At 44.7% G+C, this 20,871-nt stretch overlaps 1 protein-coding gene across 3 annotated transcripts in view; it reads right to left on the bottom strand.

Annotated features, from left to right (window-relative positions):
* The window catches only part of epb41l4a (erythrocyte membrane protein band 4.1 like 4A), a 338,117-nt gene that overhangs the window by 18,795 nt on the left and 298,451 nt on the right, over positions 1 to 20,871 (bottom strand). For all 3 annotated transcript variants that reach the window (XM_072583689.1, XM_072583685.1, XM_072583687.1), the window contains one exon: positions 20,302 to 20,412. In XM_072583689.1, coding sequence (XP_072439790.1) covers positions 20,302 to 20,412 — 111 coding nt within the window. The remainder of the gene's footprint in view (positions 1 to 20,301; positions 20,413 to 20,871) is intronic.

Consider the following 20,871-nt stretch of genomic DNA (forward strand, 5'->3'; position numbering starts at 1 on the left):
TTCTATGATTCTAACTGACTGTTCTGGTGAAAGGTCATCAAATTGAAATGCTGACTCCATTTCTCTCCACATTGCAGTTGACCTGCTTATGACTTCCAGCATTTCTGTTTTTATTTCCAATTTCCAGAGTATTTTGCTTTTACATGACTGAGGGTTTTATAATTTAGATTAGATTACTTACAGTGTGGAAACAGGCCCTTCGGCCCAACAAGTCCACACCAACCCGCCGAAGTGCAACCCACCCATTCCCCTACATTTACCCCTTTACCTAACACTACGGGCAATTTAGCATGGCCACTTTACCTGACCTGCACATTTTTGGACTGTGGGAGAAAACCCACGCAGACACAGGGAGAATGTGCAAACTCCACACAGTCAGTCGCCTGAGTCGGGAATTGAACCCAGGTCTCTGGCGCTGTGAGGCAGCAGTGCTAACCACCGTGCCACCATGGGTCCCTGATCTCTAATTGTGACTGGATGGATTAGGAGATCCCTGTTTCTGATGGCCAAGTCAAAAAAAAATACGATTTTGAGCACTTCCTCCTTGGAGGTTGTTTGATGGGAATCTGTGGAGGATGGTCTCAGGTTATAGAGTCATAGAGTCATAGAGATGTACAGCATGGAAACAACTCGTCCATGCCGACCAGATATCCCAACTCAATCTAGTCCCACCTGCCAGCACCCAGCCCATATCCCTCCAAACCCTTCCTATTGATATACCCATCCAAATACCTCTTAAGTGTTGCAATTGTACTCGCCTCCATCACTTCTTCTGGCAGCTCATTCCATACATGTACCACTGTCTGTGTGAAAAAGTTGCCCCTTAGGTCTCTTTTATATCTTTCCCCTCTCACCCTAAACTTATGCCCTCTAGTTCTGGACTCCCCACCCCAGGGAAAAGACTTTGCCCATTTACTCTATCCATGCCCCTCATAATTTTGTAAACCTCAAATAAGGTCACCCCTCAGACTCCGACGCTCCAGGGAAAACAGCCCCAGCCTGTTCAGCCTCTCCCCATAGCTCAAATCCTCCAACCCTGGCAACTTCCTTGCAAATCTTTTCTGAACCCTTTCAAGTTTCACAACATCTTTCCGATAGGAAGGAGACCAGAATTGCATGCAATATTCCAACAGTGACCGAACCAATGTCCTGTTCAGCCGCAACAGGACCTCCCAACTCCTGACCAATAAAGGAAAGCATACTAAACGCCTTCTTCACTATCCTAGCTACCTGTGACTCCACTTTCAAGGAGCTCTGAACCTGCACTCCAAGGTCTCTTTGTTCAGCAACACTCCCTAGGACTTTACCATTAAGTGTATAAGTCCTGCTAAGATTTGCTTTCCCAAAATGCAGCACCTCGCATTTATCTGAATTAAACCCCATCTGTCACTTCTCAGCCCACTGGCCCATCTGGTCAAGATCCTGTTGTAATCTGAGGTAACCCTCTTCCCTGTCCACTACACCTCCAATTTTGGTGTTATCTGCAAACTTACTAACTGTACCTCTTATGCTTGCATCCAAATCATTTATGTAAATGACAAAAAGTAGAGAACCCAGCACCGATCCTTATGGCACTCCACTGGTCACAGGCCTTCAGTCTGAAAAACAACCCTCCACCACCACCCTCTGTCTTCTACCTTTAAGCCAGTTCTGTATCCAAATGGCTAGATCTCCCTGTATTCCGTGAGATCTAACCTTGCTAAACAGTCTCCCATGGGGAACCTTGTTGAATGCCTTACAGAAGTCCATATAGATCACATCTACTGCTCTGCCCTCATCAATCCTCTTTGTTACTTCCTCAAAAAACTCAATCAAGTTTGTGAGACATGATTTCCCCTGCACAAAGCCATGTTGACTATCCCTAATCAGTCCTTGCCTTTCCAAATACATGTACATCCTGTCCCTCAGGATTTCCTCCAACAACCTGCCCACCATCGACGTCAGATTCACTGGTCTACAGTTCCCTGGCTTGTCCTTATTACCCTTCTTAAACAGTGGCACCATGTTTGCCAACCTCCAGTCTTCCGGCACCTCACCTGTGACTATCGATGATAGAAATATCTCAGCAAGAGGCCCAACAATCACCTCTCTAGCTTCCCACAGAGTTCCAGGGTACACCTGATCAGGTCCTGGGGATTTATCCACCTTTACCCGTTTCAAGAGATCCAGCACTTACTCCTCTGTAATATGGACATTTTGCAAAATGTCACCATCTATTTCCCTACAGTCTCTATCTTTCATATCCTTTTCCACAGCAAATACTGAAGCAAAATACTCGTTTAGTATCCCCCCCCTCACACCCTTTTGAAATTTCTGCACAACCCTGTACTTCATGTTTGGAGTGATTGTACCAACATGTATTCACTCAATAGTGCATTGCCTTTATGAGAGTGACTACCAGGGAAAGGCTTGATTTACACAAAGCTGAGAGTAAATGGCAGTGGATGAGAAAGTGAGGGAGTACACAGAAAGTGAGGATGGGTGTGTTATCAAGGTAAGTGGATGTGAAGAATGATGGGATTCAGTAGGCTTGACAAAATAGAGTGAGAGGTTACAATAATCCGCACAGCAGGATGAATGTACAAATGTATTCACCTTTCCTGATCTGATTAAATCATTAAAGCATTACATGCACTGAATCCAGGAGAATAGCACAACAATCCTAAACCCAACAAAATTGGCTATGTGCCAAGATGAATTAATCACTTTGGGAATTTTCACTAACTCCATTCTTTTGCAGGCCTTTGGGAAAACTTCAAATACTTTTTTAGGTCAAAAGAACATTGATAGACACATTTGAAAAGCTTTTGAATTTAAAAAAACTAGAAACTAATTCTGTATTTTAATAGAACTAACAAAGGATTCAGTACATTTAAATGTAATTTCAGTGCTTTAAAATTGGGCTACTCACTGTTGTAGAGTGACACTGATTAAAATACTTATCCAGCAAGCCCATTGTCAGCTGTATTAATACTTCTTGATGTATTTAAAAATTGTATGTTTAAAGTACGTTTTTTCAGAAATCCTGTTTTAAAATGTTGGTTGCCTGATAGTTCATTACACAGTTTACATTTGGCAATATGCAAATATGTGTTTGAGCAGAACCATTCAAAAACAATATGGTTTTCAAAACGGTGTGATTTTGGCTGTAATTCGAATTGGATCAATTACTAAGTCCCAAAGTAAAACACTTGTTTTAGATTCTTCAGGCTTTAGATAATCTTTAATGCAACAGATGATTATATTGAGAAAACATTCACAACAATACTGTCTTTGGTGTAAACAACATGCGTCTTATAAGTTCATGCTCAAAAGGATTTTTCTGTAATATGGTCCAATTGCAAAGTTATCTCATATTTGGGTTTCAAGCGACAAGTGATTTTGAGAGTGGATATTCAGTGAAACCAGACCATGCTTGTTGGTAACTATTCATAGCAGACAAATAAATTACATTTGGCTGCTTTTCCTCAATGCGCAGACACAAACAGAACCAATGCCTGTTTCAATACTAATTCTCTCATCCGTTTCCATGATAAGAGAATGGCACAACCTATCTTAACACATAATTCATGAAATGAAACATTAAATTCATTTTTAAATTGCCACTAAAAGGTTGTTAAACATGTTTGAAGTGAGCAGAAAGAATATAGAGAGCCTGCCAAATCTTTGGTGTATAGCTAGAGAATGCAATAGGCATTGCCAATTCTGAATGCTGGCTTTACGGTCAGAAATTTATTTTGACTGAACAATAAACTACAGAGAAAGCATTGTTTCACAGTAACATACTTGTATTTAAAGAACTGATTATTAAACTCAAGCATAACTATGACATTCATGCACTGGCTAATTTTAGCTAAAAGAATTAAAAAGGAAACAGTTTTTCCAGACAAATTGCATTTTAAAAATAAAAAAAAGGAAATATTTGTCAGATTCTGCCAGAAAATATATTGTGTCAGACAATGAAGGAAAGTTGACCAGAAAGCTGTTTCAATGTATTTTGCTTCCAAATGGTACTTTCAGCATTTCCCATAATTTTACAAAAGTACCTCCATCCACATAAGTGTACATTTTATAACTGTGTTCAAATAAGGAAAATATATTTTACAGCTTATTGAACCTTAGAAACAGCATAGCAATTAACAACTGTGGCCCCCTACCTCCCACTATGTTGCAAGAGAATGCCTTTAAATTTGAAAGGACAGTCAATCAGAATGCATTGGATTGTAAAATTGGGAGTGGAGTTACAATTTCTATGTTAAAAATTGTGTCATGATATGCAGGCTCCCAAAATAGTTAAATGAACCTGATCCTGGCTTATGAGCTAGAGGCAAGACAAGGATTAAGCAGAACTTCTATCCAGCATAAAATTTGTTCCTATTATTCTCCACAGAAATTTATACAAATTTTCTCTCCCTACCCATCCTTTTTAAACATTGTGAGTTCTGCTTATGTGCAGTTCCAGAGGAAGCAATCACTCAAAAGTTTGCACTTTTTTCCTTAATTGCTAATAGGCTTATATCAGGACTGTTAATGCTTTTATATTACTTTACGAGAAAATATATAATATCTTAGGAAACAGGATGCAGACCATGTGACCAGAAGCCATTGCGTTGTCAAGCTTCCATCAGGTAATATTTGAGAGAGTTCCTGTTTCTATTTCCTCAAGCAGTAATTGCTAAACAGAAAGCAAACAATAGAAGCAGGGTAAGGTCATTTGGTCCATCAGGCTCCCTCCACCATTCAATATGATCACGCTTTATGTATTGGTCTTTTGAATTCCACATTTCCATTTATCCCTCCAGAGGCACAGTGGTAATGTCACTGGACTAGTAATCAAGAATTCCAGGCTAATGTTTTGGGAACATGGCTTTGAAACCCACCATTCCAATTGATGAAATTTGAATTCACTAGCACCTGGAATTAAAAGCTAACCATGGAATGAGCTGCCAGAGGAAGTGGTGGAGGCTGGTACAATTTACAATTACTGTATTTAAAAGGCATCTGGGACCGGTGATTCACCCTGACCAAGCCTGCGCTGTACTGGGCAGGAAGATCGCTGAGAGTCTCACATCCTCAGGGATATGATCGCCTATGTGCAAGTCAAGGGGTTATGGATACCTGCCTCATCAGCCTGGACCGGGAGGAAGCCTTTGACAGAAAATCCCACACATACAGGAGAGATGTGCTCTCCAAAATGGGCTTTGGGGAGGGAATCTGCAATTGGATCCGACTGCTCTCCACCAACATTGTCAGTGCAGTCTCAATCAATGGTTGGGAATCAGACAGCTTTCCAGTCTGATCTGGAGTCAGGCAGGGCTGCCCTCTCTCTCCTGCCTTGTTTGTGTGCTGCATAGAGCCATTTTCCGAGTCCATCAGGAAGGATGCGAGCCTAAGAGGGATGACTATTCCTGGCAACGGGGGCCTACAGGTTAAGGCCTCCCCGTACATGGATGACGTTGCCATTTTCTGCTCTGATCCACTGTCCGTGCACAGATTCATGTGCATCTGTGACCAGTTTGAACGGACCTCGGGGACCAAGGTAAATTGAGGCAAGAGTGAGGCCTGCTCTTTGGAAACTGGGCCGACCAACCTTCTATCCCCTTCACCATCAGGACTGACCATCTGAAGGTGCTGGGTATTTGGTTCAGAGGGGCTGGACCGTGCGGCAGAAACTAGGCAGATGGCAGCAATGGTCACTCTCCATCACGGGTTAAAACCTGGTCATCAGGTGTGAGGTACTCTCAGTGTTGGTATATATGGCACAGGTCTGGCCTAATGCCTGAACCTGTGCTGCCACAGTCACCATCTTCCACTTCATGTGGAGATCAAAGATGGACCAGGTCCAAAGGGACACAATGTAAAAGATCTGGGTAAAGGAGGAAAAAACACACCCAATGCTACCCTCACCTGGATGGCCACCTTTGTGTGTGGTTGCATCAAGCTGTGCGTGGATCCCTGGTACGCAAACACCAAGTGTCACTATATACTGGGGTTCTACCTGTCACCAATATTGTGTGAAGGGTGGGCCTGGCCTCGCTGCCACGGAATGCTCCAAGTAGTTGGACCATTCCGTATCACCTTTTCTTCGTGGAGAAATTTGTGAAGAAAAACACCTTTGACCACAAATCCATCAGGAAATGGTCAGCACGTACAGTCCTTCGGGAAAAGGAGAAGATGGATCCTGTTGAGCGGTTCCCTGGGCAGACTGTCAAAGTCATTTGGCAGAATGCCTCATTGCCAGAACTTTCCAACAAGCACCAAGACATGGCTTGGCTGGTGGTGAGAAGGGCTGTGCCGGTGAGATCCTTTATGCACGCCCAGACTCTCAGCCGCACCGCACGCTGCCCTCGAAGCAGCTGTGGGGGGGAACGAGACTGTCACACACCTCCTTTTGGAAGGTGCCGATGCAAAGGAAGTCTGAAGAGGATTGCAGTGGGGTTTGTCGAGGTTCGTCCCAGCAGCTCCATGATGCGCACACTGTTGTGAACATCAACTGCACCTGGAGGATCATCAACTCGGTGAAAGACACACTTTGGTCAACCCGAAACTTGCTGGTCTTCCAGCTGAAGGAGTAAACCCCGACTGAGTGTTGCAGACTGGCTCATTCCAAGGGAGGGTTTAGAGGGATTTGGGCCAAGTGCTGGCAAATGGGACTAGATTAGGTTGGGACATCTGGTTGGTATGGACGAGTTGGACCAATGGGTCTGTTTCCGTGCTGTATATCTCTGTGACTCTATATCATGTCTGTTGTCATTAATATCCAGCTGATTCACAAATGTCCTTCAGGGAAGGAAATTGGATATACTTACCTAATTTGGCCTCCATCTGACAATAGACCTATAGCAATGTGGCTAACTCTTAACTACCCTCTCAAATAGCCCAAATGATTAAACTGCTACAAAGTCTAACTGAAGGAATTAAAGATGTCAACCCAGCAAAGTCTTCCTGACCAATATCTGGAGGCTTGTGCCAAGACTGAGAAAGCTAACTAACACCTAAGTCAAGCAACAACCTGACACTCTCTGTAATGAGGAAAGCAGATGTGTGGGAGATCCTGGATTACTAGTCCAACCCTGCTAAAAAAAAACACTATAGGGCAATCACTGAACAGCCCTATCCATCCTAATCTGCAACATCATCAAGGAGATTGAAAGTGTCATCAACAATGCTATCAAGCAGTACTCGCTTGGCAATAACCTGCTCAATGATGCACAGTTTGAGTTCCAATTGCAATGTATCAATCTGTTCTCAATCATCAGCGAAGTGATGGAATAAGTCATGGACAGTGCTATCAAGCAGCACAACGAAAGGAGTAACCAGATCACTGAGAGGCAGTTTGGATTCCAGCAATGCCATTCAGCTCGTGCCTTCATTACAACCTCGGTCCAAAACGAAACAAAAAAGACCTGAAGTTCAGTGAGGAAGTGAGAGTAAGGCAAGAACTGATCCAGGTTAGTCAGCATGGCTTTGTGCCTGGAATATCACGTCGCATAAACTTGTCTGAATTTTTTGAGGATGTGATCAAGAAGATAGATAAGGGTATAGTGGGAGAAGTTGTCGATATGAACTTTAGTAAAGTCTTTGACAAGATTCCGCATGGTGGACTGGTTAGTAAAGTTAGATCACACGGTTGTTAAACACGTTTGAAGGGAGCTGAAAGAAAAAAGAGAGCCCGCCAAATCTTTGGTGTATAGCTAGAGAATGCAATAGGCATTGCCAATTCTGAATGCTGGCTTTACAGTCAGAAATTTGTTTTGACTGAACAATAAACTACAGAGAAAGCATTGTTTCACAGTAACATACTTGTATGTAAAGCACTGATTATTAAACTCAAGCATAACTATTACATTCGCTCACTGGTTAGTTTTGGCTAAGAGTTAAAAAAAAACATTTTTTCCAGTTAAATTGCATTTTTAGAATTTTAAAAATATCTGTCAGATTCTGCTGGGGAATACATCATGTCAGACAAAGAAGGAAAATTGAACAGAAAGCTGTTTCAATGTATCTTTGCTCCTGAATGGTACTTTCAGTATTTCCCATAACTTTATGAAAATATTACCTCCATCCACATGAGGACAGTTTGCTAATTGGATATCTAATTGGATTATTGAATTGCTAAATGGCTTGACAACAGGAGACAGAAGGTGTTAGTGAAGGGTTGGTTTTGGATAGGAGGCCTGTGACCAGCGGTTATCTGCAGGGATTGGTGGTGGGCTGTGTTTGTAATTTATATAAGTGATCTGGATGAGAATTTAGGAAGCATGGCATGGGACAAACACAGGCAAATGGGATTAGTTTATTTTGGGAAACTTGGTCAGCATGGATGAGTTGGACCAAAGGGCCAGTTTCCATGCTGTATCACTCTGACTGTCCTTGACATCGAGGCTGTCGTTTACCAACTATGGCATCGAGGTGCCTTAGAAAAATTGGAACCAGTTGGAATTGTGGTAAACATTGCCACTGATTGAAGTCATGCTTGCATAAAGCAAGGTGGCTGTTGTGATTGGAGGTCAATCATCACATCTCCAGTCCATCTGTGCAGGTGATGCTCAGGTTAGTGTCCTAGATCCAACTATCTTCAGCAATTTCATCAATGGCCTTCCCTCCATTATAAGGGGACTTTTGCTCACGATCTCATAATAGTCAACACCATTCATGACACAGGGCGAAGGTTAGGACTGCAGATGCTGGAGATTAGAGTCAAGATTAGAATGGTGCTAGAAAAGCACAGAGTGTCAGGCAGCATCCGAAGAGCAGGAAAATCAACGTTTCAGGCAGGAGCCCTTCATCAAGGATGACGCTGGAAGCATCGGGGGTGGAAAGATAAATGGGAGGGGGTGGGGCTGGGGAGAAGGTAGCTGGGAGTGCAAAAGGTGGATGGAGGTGGGGGTAAAGGTGTTAGGTCAGAGAGGAGGGTGGAGCAGATAAGTGGGAAGGAAGATTGATAGATGGGACAGGTCATGAGGATGTTGCTGAGCTGGAAGTTTGGAACAGGAGTAAGATGGGGGCAAGGGAAATGAGGAAACTGGTGAAGTCCACATTGATGCTCTAGAGTTGAAGGGTTCCGAGGTGGAAGATGAGGCGTTCTTCCTCCAGGCGTCCTTCCTCCAGATGTCTGGTGGTGAGGAAGCAGTGGTGGAGGAGACCCCCGGACCTGCATGTCCTCGGCAGAGTGGGAGGGGGAGTTGAAATGTTCGGCCATGGGGGTGGTGAGGTTGATTGGTGCGGGTGTCATTGAGATGTTCCCTGAAGCGCTCTGCGAGAAGGCATACAGTCTCCCCAATGTAAAGGAGGCCACATCGGGAGCAACGGATGCAATAAATAACATTGGTGGATATGCAGGTGAAACTTTGATGGATGTGGAAGAACTTTGGGGCTGGGGTGGGATGGGTGGATCTATGTATGGATGCAGGTTTTTCAATTCCTGCGGTGGCAGGGGTAGGTGCCAGGATGGGAGGGTGGGTTGTTGCGGGGCGTGGACCTGACCAGGTAGACACGGAGGGAACGGTCTTTGCGGAAAGTGGATAGGGGTGGGGAGGGAATACATATCCCTGGTGGTGGAGTCCGTTTTTAGGTCACGGAAATGTCGGCGGATGATGCGGAGGTTGGTGGGGTGGATGGTGAGGATCAGGGCAGTTTTGTCCTTGCTGCAGTTGGAGGGCGGAGGTGTGGGATGTGGATGAGATGCTTTGGAGGGCATCTTCAACCATGTGGGAGGGGAAATTACAGTCTTTAAAGAAGAAAGCCATCTGGTTTTTTTTTTAAGATTCCCTACAGTGTGGAAACAGGCCCTTCGGCCCAACACGTCCACATGACCCTCCGAAGAGTAACCCACCCAGACCCATTTCCCTCTGACTAATGCACCTAACACTGCGGGCAATTTAAGATGGCCAATTTACCTGGCCCACACATCTTTGTGACTGTGACAGGAAACTGGAGCACCCGGAGGAAACCCATGCAGACACAGGGGGAATGTGCAAACTCCACATAGACAGTCACCCGAGGCTGGAATTGAACCTGGGACCCTGGTGCTGTGAGGCAGCAGTGCTAACCATTGAGCCACCGTGCCACCCTGGTCCTCCTGGGAGCAGATACGGCAGAGGCAGAGGAATTGGGAATTCAGGGGTAGCATTTTTGCAGGAGGTAGGGTGGGAGAAGGTATAATACAGGTAGCTGTGGGAGTCGGTGGGTTTGTAAAAAATGTTGGTGCTGAGTCGGTCGTTGTTGATGGAAATGGAGAGGTCCAGGAAGGGGAGAGAGGTGTCAGAGATGGTTCATGTAAATTTAAGGTAGGGGTGCAATGTGTTGGTGAAATTGATGAACTGCTCAACCTCCTCGTGGGAGCATGAGGTGACACCAATGCAGTCATCAATGTAGCAGAGGAAGAGGTGGGGAGTGATGCTGGTGTAATTATGGAAGATGGACTGTTCTATGTAGCCGACAAAAAGACAGGCATAGCTGAGGCCCAGACAGGTGCCCATGGCTACCCCTTTCATCTGGAGGAGGTGGGAGGATTCAAAAGAGAAATTGTTGAGGGTGAGGACCAGTTCAGCCAAACGAATGAAAGAGAAGAATAGGAGAGGAAGAAATGCAGGGCTTGGATGCCCTGGTCATGGTGGATGGAAGTGTAGAGGGACTGGATGTCCATGGTGAAGATGAGGCTTTAGGGGCCGGGGAAACAGAAATCTTGGAGGAGGTGGAGGGCATGTGTAGTGTCCGGAATGTATGTGGGGATTTCCTGGAATGGGGATATAGGACAGTATCAAGGTAAGTGGAGAGGAGTTTGGTGAGGCAGGGGCAGGCTGAGACAATGGGTCGGCCAGGGTGGTCAGGCTTGCGGATCTTGGGAAGGAGGTAGAATTGGGCGGTGCGGGGTTCCCGGACTATGAGGTTTGAAGCTGTGGGTGAGAGATCTCCTGAGGTGATGAGGTTGTGTATGGTCTGGTAGATGATGGTTTGGTGATGGGGGTGGGTGAGCTCATGGTCGAGGGGGCGGCAGGAGGAGGTGTTTTCAAGCTGGCGCCTGGCTTCAGTGGTGTAGAGGTCAGTGCACCAGACTACCACTGCACTCCCTTTATCTATTGGTTTGATGGTGAGGTCAGGATTGGAGCAGAGGGAGTGGAGATCTGCGTGTTGTGAGGGTGAGAGGTTGGCGTGGGGGAGGGGGGGTAGACAGGTTGAGGCAGTCCTGGCGGCAGTTGTAAATGAAGAGATCGAGGGTGGGTAATAGACTTACACAAGACTTACAGAAGGCATCCAGTCTCCCCAATGTAAAGGAGGCCGCATCGGGAGCAACGGATGCAATAAATGTCATTGGTGGATATGCAGGTGAAACTTTGATGGATGTGGAAGGAAGGGTCCTTTGGGGCTGGGGTGGGGTGGGTGGGTCTATGTATGGATGCAGGTTTTTCAATTCCTGCGGTGGCAGGGGTAGGTGCCAGGATGGGAGGGTGGGTTGTTGCGGGGCGTGGACCTGACCAGGTAGACACGGAGCGAACGGTCTTTGCGGAAGGTTGAGGCAGTCCTGGCGGCAGTTGTAAATGAAGAGATCGAGGGTGGGTAATAGACTTACACAAGACTTACAGAAGGCAGTTGTAAATGAAGAGATCGAGGGTGGGTAATAGACTTACACAAGACTTACAGAAGTCAGTTGTAAATGAAGACATCGAGAGTGGGTAATAGACTTACACAAGACTTACAGAAGTCAGTTGTAAATGAAGACATCGAGGGTGGGTAATAGACTTACACAAGACTTACAGAAGGCAGTTGTAAATGAAGAGATCGAGGGTGGGTAATAGACTTACACAAGACTTACAGAAGGCATCCAAGGTGTCCAGGTAGATGGAGTGTGTTGGAGGCGGGCAAAGGCATCCACGGAAGGTGGGCGGGAGTCCTGATTGAAAAAGTAAGCACCGAGGCAGAGGCGGCGGAAGTATTCAAAGTCATGGTGTGTATTGAATTCATTGATGCGTGGACGGAGGGGGATAAAGGGAAGGCCTTTGCTAAGGACTGATCATTCGTCCTCAGTGAGGGGGAGTTCTGGGGGGGATAGTGAAAACTCAGCAGGGCTGGGAGCTAGGACCTGGTATAGGTGTTGAGCTGGGAGTGGGGGCAGAGCCTGTAACTATAGGAGCGTGGTAGTAGGGGGGAATGGAGTGGAGTCATGAGCAGGGGTGATGTTCCCCTCAGGGTTCTGGGGGTCAGGGATTGTGACAGTGGGATCCTTGGGGGGGGCAGCGGGGGGGCATGATGGCAGTGTGCAGGTAAGTGGGGGCGAAAGTGGTGGCCACAGTAGTGGGGGCAGTAGTGGGGGCGGAAGTCGCTGAACGCGTGGCATCAGGGGTGACCTAGGGGTCAGAAGTGATGTCAGAGGGGGTAGAAGTGGCTGCAGCTGCAGCAACAGAGGAGGCAGAAGTGCATTCTCAGTTGGACCTTGCATTGGTCTCGGCGGTGGCGGATCTCGTGGTGATTGTGGCGGTGGTTAGTAGTCCATTCATGACACCTCAGGTACATGAACAGTCCCTGTTCACATAGAAATAGCCCTGGACAACATCCAGACTTGTGCTGACAAGTAGCAAATAATTAGGGCAGCACGGTGGCTCAGTGGGTAGCGTTCTGCCTCACAGCGCCAGGGACCCAGGTTCGATTCCAGCCCTGTCCGACTGTCTGTGTGGAGTTTGTGCATTCTCCCCGTGTCTGCGTGGGTTTCCTCCGGGTGCTCTGGTTTCCTCCCACAATCCAAAGATGCCAAAGGGTTTTTACAAATATATTAAGGACAAAAGGGTAACTTGGGAGAGAATAGGGCCCCTCAAAGATCAGCAAGGCGGCCTTTGTGTGGAGCCACAGAAAATGGGGGAGATATTAAATAAATATCTTGCATCAGTATTTACTGTGAAAAAAGGATATGGAAGACATAGACTGTAGGGAAATAGATGGTGACGTCTTGCAAAATGACCATATTACAGAAGAGGAAGTGCTGGTTGTCTTGAAATGGTTAAAGGTGGATACATCCCCAGGACCTGATCAGGTGTACCCGAGAACTCTGTGGGAAGTTAGAGAAGTGATTGCTGGGATATTTGTATCATTGATAGTCACAGGTGAGGTGCCGGAAGACTGGAGGTTGGCAAATGTGGTGCCACTGTTTCAGAAGGGCGTAAAGACAAGCCAGGGAACTATAGACCAGTGAGCCTGATGTCAGTGGTGGGCAAGTTGTTGGAGGGAATCCTGAGGGACAGGATGTACATGTATTTGGAAAAGCAGGGACTGATTAGGGATAGTCAATATGGCTTTGTGCGTGGGAAATCATGTCTCACAAACTTGATTGAGTTTTTTGAAGAAGTAACGAAGAGGATTGAAGAGGGCAGAGCAGTAGATGTGATCTATATGGACTTCAGTAAGGCGTTCGACAAGGTTCCCCATGGGAGACTGATTAGCAAGATTAGATCTCATGGAATACAGGGAGAACTAGCCATTTGGATACAGAACTGGCTCAAAGGTAGAAGACAGAGGGTGGTGGTGGAAAGTTGTTTTTCAGACTGGAGGTCTGTGACCAGTGGAGTGCCACAAGGATTGGTGCTGGGTCCTCTACTTTTTGCCAATTACATAAATGTTTTGGATGCGAGCATAAGAGGTACAGTTAGTACGTTTGCAGATAAAACCAAAATTGGAGGTGTAGTGGACAGTGAAGAGGATTACCTCAGACTACAACAGGATCTGGACCAGATGGGCCAATGGGCTGAGAAGTGGCAGATGGAGTTTAATTCAGATAAATGCGAGGTGCTGCATTTTGGGAAAGCAAATCTTAGCAGGACTTATACACTAGGTAAGGTCCTAGGGAGTGTTGCTGAACAAAGAGACATTGGAGTGCAGTTTCATAGCTCATTGAAAGTGGAGTCGCAGGTAGAGAGGAGAGTGAATGCAGCGTTTGGTATGCTTTCTTTTATTGGTCAGAGTATTGAGTACAGGAGTTGGGAGGTCATGTTGCGGCTGTACAGGACATTGGTTAGGCCACTGTTGGAATATTGCATGCAATTCTGGAAAGATGTTGTGAAACTTGAAAAGGTTCAGAAAAGATTTGCTTGGATGTTGCCAAGGTTGGAGGTTTTGAGCTATAGGGAGAGGCTGAACAGGCTGGGGCTGTTTTCCCTGGAGCGTTGGAGGCTAAGGGGTGATCTTATAGAGGTTTACAAAATTATGAGGAGCACGGATAGGATAAATAGGCAAAGTCTTTTCCCTCAGGTCAGGGAGTCCAGAACTAGGGGGCATAGGTTTAGGGTGAGAGGGGAAAGATATAAAAGAGACCTAAGGGGCAACCTTTTCACACAGACAGTGGTACATGTATGGAATGAGCTGCCAGAGGAAGTGATGGAGGCTGGTACAATTGCAATATTTAAGAGGCATTTGGATGGGTATATGAATAGGAGGGGTTTGGAGGGATATGGGCCGGGTACTGACAGGTGGGACTAGATTGGGTTGGGATATCTGGTCGGCATGGACTGGTTCGACTGAAGGGTCTGTTTCTGTGCTGTACATCTCTATGACTCTATGACTCTGTGTGCAGGTTAGGTGAGTTGGCCATGCTAAATTGTCCATAGTGTTAGTTGCATTAGTCAGCGGGAAATGGGTCTGGGTGGGTTACTCTTCGGAGGGTCACTGTGGACTTGTTGGGCCAAAGGGCCTGTTTCCACACTGTAGAGAATCTAATCTAAAAAAAAAATTTGTGCCACTCAAGTGCCAAGCAATGACTGTTTCCAACACGAGAGAATATAACCATCAACAATAATGTTCAATGTCATTATCATAAATCCACCATTTTCAAATGTCTGCTTTGATCAGACAGTATTGAATACAAATACTGTGGCTGCAAGAACAGGTCAGAGGCTAGGAATCCTGTAACAAGTAATTCAATTTCTTTCTCCTAATGTCTGCTCACCATCTACAAAACATAAGTCAGGTGTGTAATGGAATACTCCCCAGTTGCCTCTAACAACACTCAAGAAGTTTGACACCATCCAGGACAAAGCAGACAACGTGACTGGCACCATACCCACAAACATCCATTCCCTCCACCACCAACGAATAGTGGCAGCAGTGTATATAATCTACAAGATACACTATAGTAACTTTTCAAACAAGGTTCCTCCGACAGCACCTTCCAAGCCGCACTCCATCCTGACCTGGAACTATATTGCTGATCTGTCACTGTTGCTCAGTCAAAATTCTGGAATTCACTTCCTACTTGCCTACAACATGAAAATAGCAGCGGTACAAGAAGGGAGGTCACCACCATTTTCTCCAGGGCAATTAGCAATGGAAAATAAATGCTGGCCCAGCAAGCAGCACTCACGCCCTATGAATGAATGAAGAAAATGTTTCACAGTCTGAGTGATGAAGCTGTTGTACACTCAACGCTGATTGAAACCTTTCAAAAAGACTTGTTGGTAAAAAACTGATAATATCGACATACTGCTAAAAAAACCAGAAAATATAAAACCATTGCAGCCAAACAACAATTGCAAGCTTTAAATGCAACTACCAATATTGATGCAGTAGCTGGACCCAGAAAGCTAGCCAATTGTATGCAATGTGTAATCTGCCACATCCCTTGCTATGCCTGACCTCTGTTCCAAGACCTTTGCAAGTCAAGACCTTTAAAACGACATTGGGCTCACCTATGTAGTAAACCTGGTTCTGGAGATGCAACCAGAGACTACAAACCAAAACCAAATAAAAAGCATGTGCAGTGTACTGGCAACAGGAATACACTTGGGACCCATATAATCACAAGCATATTCATGAGGTTAGCAGCCAGACAGATCTACAAGTAGATTCAGTGTCGGAATGTCTCCAGCTGGAAGTGGACAAACTTTCCTCATTGTGAGTGTGATACAATATACAAGTGAAATCAAACAGTCCAGAACCTTGGTTATTATCAGCATCATATGCCTGAAGAGAAGCAGCAAACACATGTTCACAGCCAGAGTTAACACAGGAGCAGGTACAAACATCTGACTAGTCAGAATCCTGAAGGATATGTTTCTGGTTCATAAGAAGTCAATGATACAACCTACAACAGCTAAACCAACAGTATATAATGGGTTACCTAGTCCTTGCATTGATACATTTGACATTGAAGTGCAGGCATAGCAAATCTGCATCAAAACGACAGCAAGCTAACTGTGGGCATAAGTGGGACCAGCAATAGCAGGGTTACTGACATTTCAACATCTCAATCTTGTGACCATGAGACTCAGTAGATGTATTTTGACTCATAATAGATATATTAGATTAGATTCCCTACAGTATGGAAACAGGCCCTTCGGCCCAACAAGTCCACACCAACCCTCCAAAGAACAACCCACTCAGACCCATTCCCCTACCCTTTTTTTACCCCTGACTATGGGAAATTTAGAATGGCCAATTCACCTGACTTGCACTTTGGACTGTGGGAGGAAACCGGAGCACCTGGATGAAACCCACGCAGACACAGGGAGAATCTGCAAACTCCACAGAGACAGTCGAACCTGGGTCCCTGGTGCTGTGAGGCAGCAGTGCTAACCACTGAGCCATTGTGCCATCCACTATTATCTTATAAAAATGTGATGTTGTGATATCATTGAAGGAAATGAGCAAATAATCAGATGTAGAGGGTAAGATCAGTAGCCCTTACACAGTCCAGCTTGCAGCAGTGAGAGAGTTGCTGCTCTGCTGTGACAAAATTTGCTGAATCTTCATGGTAAATCTATCTGCTGTGCACTTTTTGAATATATCTTCAAATACACTGATCCTACATTTAGTTTGCCAATCGTGGCGTGAGGGTGATGACTTTGTATTCAGCAAATATGTAACCACAACAGTTTTGACCATTTAATTGTTTAAGTAAAGTCATAGAGATATACAGCACGGAAACTGACTCTTCAGTCCAACCCGTCCATGCTGACCAGATATCCCAACCTAATCTAGTATCATTTGCCAGCACTTCGCGCATATCCCTCCAAACCCTTCCTATTCATATACCCATCCAGATGCCTTTTAAATGCTGCAACTGTATCAGCCTCCACCACATCCTCTGGCAGCTCATTCCATACATGTACCACTCTCTGCATAAAAAGGTTGCCCCTTAGGTCCCTTTTATATCTTGCCCTCTCACCCTAAGCCTATGACCTCTAATTCTGGACTCCCCAACCCCAGGGAAAAGATTTTTATCTATTTATCCTATCCATGCCTCTCATGATTTTATAAATCTCTATAAGGTCACCCCTCAGCCTTCAACACTGCAGGGAAAACAGCCCCAGCCTATTCAGCCTCTCCCTATAGCTCAAATCCTCCAACCCTGGCAACATCCTTGTAAATCTTTTCTGAATCCTTTCAAGTTTCACAACATCCTTCCAATAGGAAGGAGACCAGAATTTCACACAATATTCCAACAGTGGTTAAACAATGTCCTGTACAACTGCAATATGACCTCCCAACTCCTATACTCAATGCTCTGACCAATAAAGGAGAGCATACCAAACGTCTTCTTCAGTATTCTATCTACCTGCGATTCTATTTTCAAGGAGCTATGAACCTGTACTCCAAGATCTCTTTGTTCAGCAATACTCCCGAGGACCTTACCATTAAGTGTATAAGACCTGTTTAAGATTTGCTTTCCCAAAACGCAGCACCTCGCATTTATCTAAATTAAACTCCATCCACCACTCCTCAGCCCATTGACCCATCTAATCAAGATCCCACTGTAATCTGAGGTAACCTTCTTCGCTGTCCACTACACCTCTAATTTTGGTGTCATCTGCAAACTTACTAACTATACCTCCTATGTTCATATCCAGATCATTTATATAAATGACGAAAAGTATTTGCCCCAGCACTGATCCTTGTGGCACTCCACTGGTCACAGGCCTCCAGCCTGAAAAACAACCCTTCACTACCATCCTCTGTTTCCTACCTTTTGAGTCAGCTCTGTATCCAAATGGCTAGTTCTCCCTGTATTCCAAGAGATCTAACCATACTAACCAGTCTCCCATGTGGAAACTTGTTGAACGCCTGATATAGATCATGTCCACTGATCTGCCATCATCAATCCTCTTTGTCACATTTTCAAAAAACTCAGTCAAGTTTGTGAGAAATGATTCCCCACATACAAAGCCACGTTAACTATCCCTAATCAGTCCTTGCCTTTCCAAATACATATACACCCTGTCCCTTAGGATTCCCTCCAACAACTTGCCCACCACTGATGTCAGCCTCACTGGTATATAGTTCCCTGGCTTATCCTTACCACCTTGCTTAAATAATGGCACCACATTAGCCAGCATCCAGGCTTCTGGCACCTCACCTGTGACTATTGATGATACAAATATCTCAGCAAGAGGCCCAGCAATCACTTCCCAAGCTTCCCACAGAGTTCAAGGGTACACCTGATCAGGAGAAAGTGAGGACTGCCAGATGCTGGAGATCAGAGCTGAAAAATGTGTTGCTGGAAAAGCACAGCAGGTCAGGCAGCATCCAAGGAACAGGAGAATCAACGTTTCGGGAAGAAGCCCTGAAGAAGGGCTTATGCCTGAAACGTCGATTCTCCTGCTCCTTTGATGCTGCCTGACCTGCTGCGCTTTTCCAGCAACACATTTTTTAGCTTCCACCTGATCAGGTCCTGGGAATGTATCCACCTTTATGTGTTTCAAGACATCCAGCATTTCCTCCTCTGTAATATGGACATTTTTTCAAAATGTCAGCATCTATTTCCCCATGTCATTTTCCACAGTAAATACTGATGCAAAATATTCATTCAGTACCTCCCCCATCTCCTGAAGCTCCACACAAAGGCTGCCTTGCTGATCTTTGAGGGGCCGTATTTGCTCCCTAGTTACCCTTTTTTCCTTTATGTATTTGTAAAAACCCCTTGGATTCTTCTTAACCCTATTTGCCAAAGCTATCTCATGACCCCTTTTTGCCCTCCTGATTTCCCTCTTAAATATACCCCTATTGCCTGTATACTCTGCTAAGGATTCACTCGATCTATACTATCTATACCTGACATATGCTTCCTTCTTTTTCTTAACCAAAACCTCAGTTTCTTTAATCATCCAGCATTCCCTTCACCTACCAGCCTTTCCTTTCATCCTAACAGGAATATACTTTCTCTGGACTTCGTTATCTCATTTCTGAAGGCTTCCCATTTTCCAGCCATCCCTTTACCTGTGAACATCTGCCCCCAATCAGCTTTCGAAAGTTCTTGCCTAATACCATCAAAATTAACCTTCCTCCAATTTAGAGCTTCAACTGTTAGGTCTGGTCTATCCTTTTCCATCAATATTTTTAAACTAATAGAATTATGTTCGCTGGCCCCAAACCGCTTCCCCATGGACACCTCAGTCACCTGCCCTGCCTTATTTCCCAAGAGTAGGTCAAGTTTTGCATAATAGGTACATCCACATACTGACTCAGAAAACTTTCTTGTACACTCTTAATAAATTCCTCTCCATCTAAACTCTTATCACTTTGGCAGTCCCAGTCTATGTTTGGAAAGCTAAAATCCCCGACCATAACCACCTTACAGATAACTAAAATCTTCTTACAAATTTGTATCTCAATTTACTGCTGACTATTAGGGGGTCTATAACACAATCCCAGTAAGGTAATCATCCCTTTCTTATTTCTCATTTCCACCCAAATAACTTCCTCCCTCAGCACAGTGCAATGCTGTCCCCTGTCAAAAATGCCACTCCCACTCCTCTCTTGCCTCCCTTTCTATCCTTCCTGTAGCATTTGTATCCTGGAATATTAAGCTGCAAGTCCTGCCCATTCCTGAGCCATGTTTCCTTACAAGTTTGTTTCTCAATTTCCCTCTGACTATTAAGGGGTCTATAATACAATCCCAATAAGGTGATCATCCCTTTCTTCTTTCTCAGTTCCACCCAAATCAGAATACATTTTTTTTGTGGGAAAGTAAACCCAAGTTACACATCAAATTATTTGATATAACACAGAATAGATTGACTGATGTGTGCAGCCGTTTCAATGGATCTTTGAGCAACAATAGATTTCATAAGAAATCTTCAATGATCCCTTCAGACGGAATTCCCAGCAATGTACAACTGCTCCAGTGCCACATTAGCCTATGGTTCAGAAATTAGATCAGTACAAATCTTACAATCTCAAATGTTTTAAAGTGGGATTGTTTTAGAAACCATTTTTAAATAGCTCAGAACAAAGTGAATTGTTTTTGCAATTGACCCTCGCCTCAAATCATGAAGGATGTCATTGGCAATTGTAGCATTTGTAATTTCCGAGAATACATACTTTACTTCTGAAAGAACAGATCGTTCACCATCAGAACATTGAGAGCGTCGATACTGACGAAAACTTCGAGGTGAATGTGAATGCCTGATGCGTATGGGGTTACCTTGAGTCCTGGTGATAAAAAAGTTTGGGAAATCACTGAGAAACAGAAAACATCATACAAATTTTTTAAAGTGTATTACGTTTTATGTAATTTAAAATCTTGTATAAACGTTCATTGAACTACATTAACAGAACTCTCTTCTCACCATCATTTTCTCATTTTTCTGGCTCAGTCAGGGTACAATTTCCTGGGTTTAGCTGCTCTCCAATATAGCAGCTAACTGGCTAATCTGCAAGCGTGAGCCTACTGAGTGTTATCAAGCTATTCAATTGAGGTACTATGCAAATTAAATCATGCCACGAGCCAAAATCCACAAACAGTTACAGGTCAGCTTTAGGCCAATGTGTAGCACTGCTGTCTTTGAATCAAATGTTGCAACTTCTAGTCTCACTCCCGAAACTTGAATCTGAAATCTAGACTGAGGCTCTCATGCAACACTGAGGGAGTGGTGACTTGTTGGTGATGAG

The sequence above is a fragment of the Chiloscyllium punctatum genome, chromosome 2 (assembly GCF_047496795.1).
Source record: "Chiloscyllium punctatum isolate Juve2018m chromosome 2, sChiPun1.3, whole genome shotgun sequence".
NCBI classification, from domain to species: Eukaryota; Metazoa; Chordata; class Chondrichthyes; order Orectolobiformes; family Hemiscylliidae; genus Chiloscyllium; species Chiloscyllium punctatum.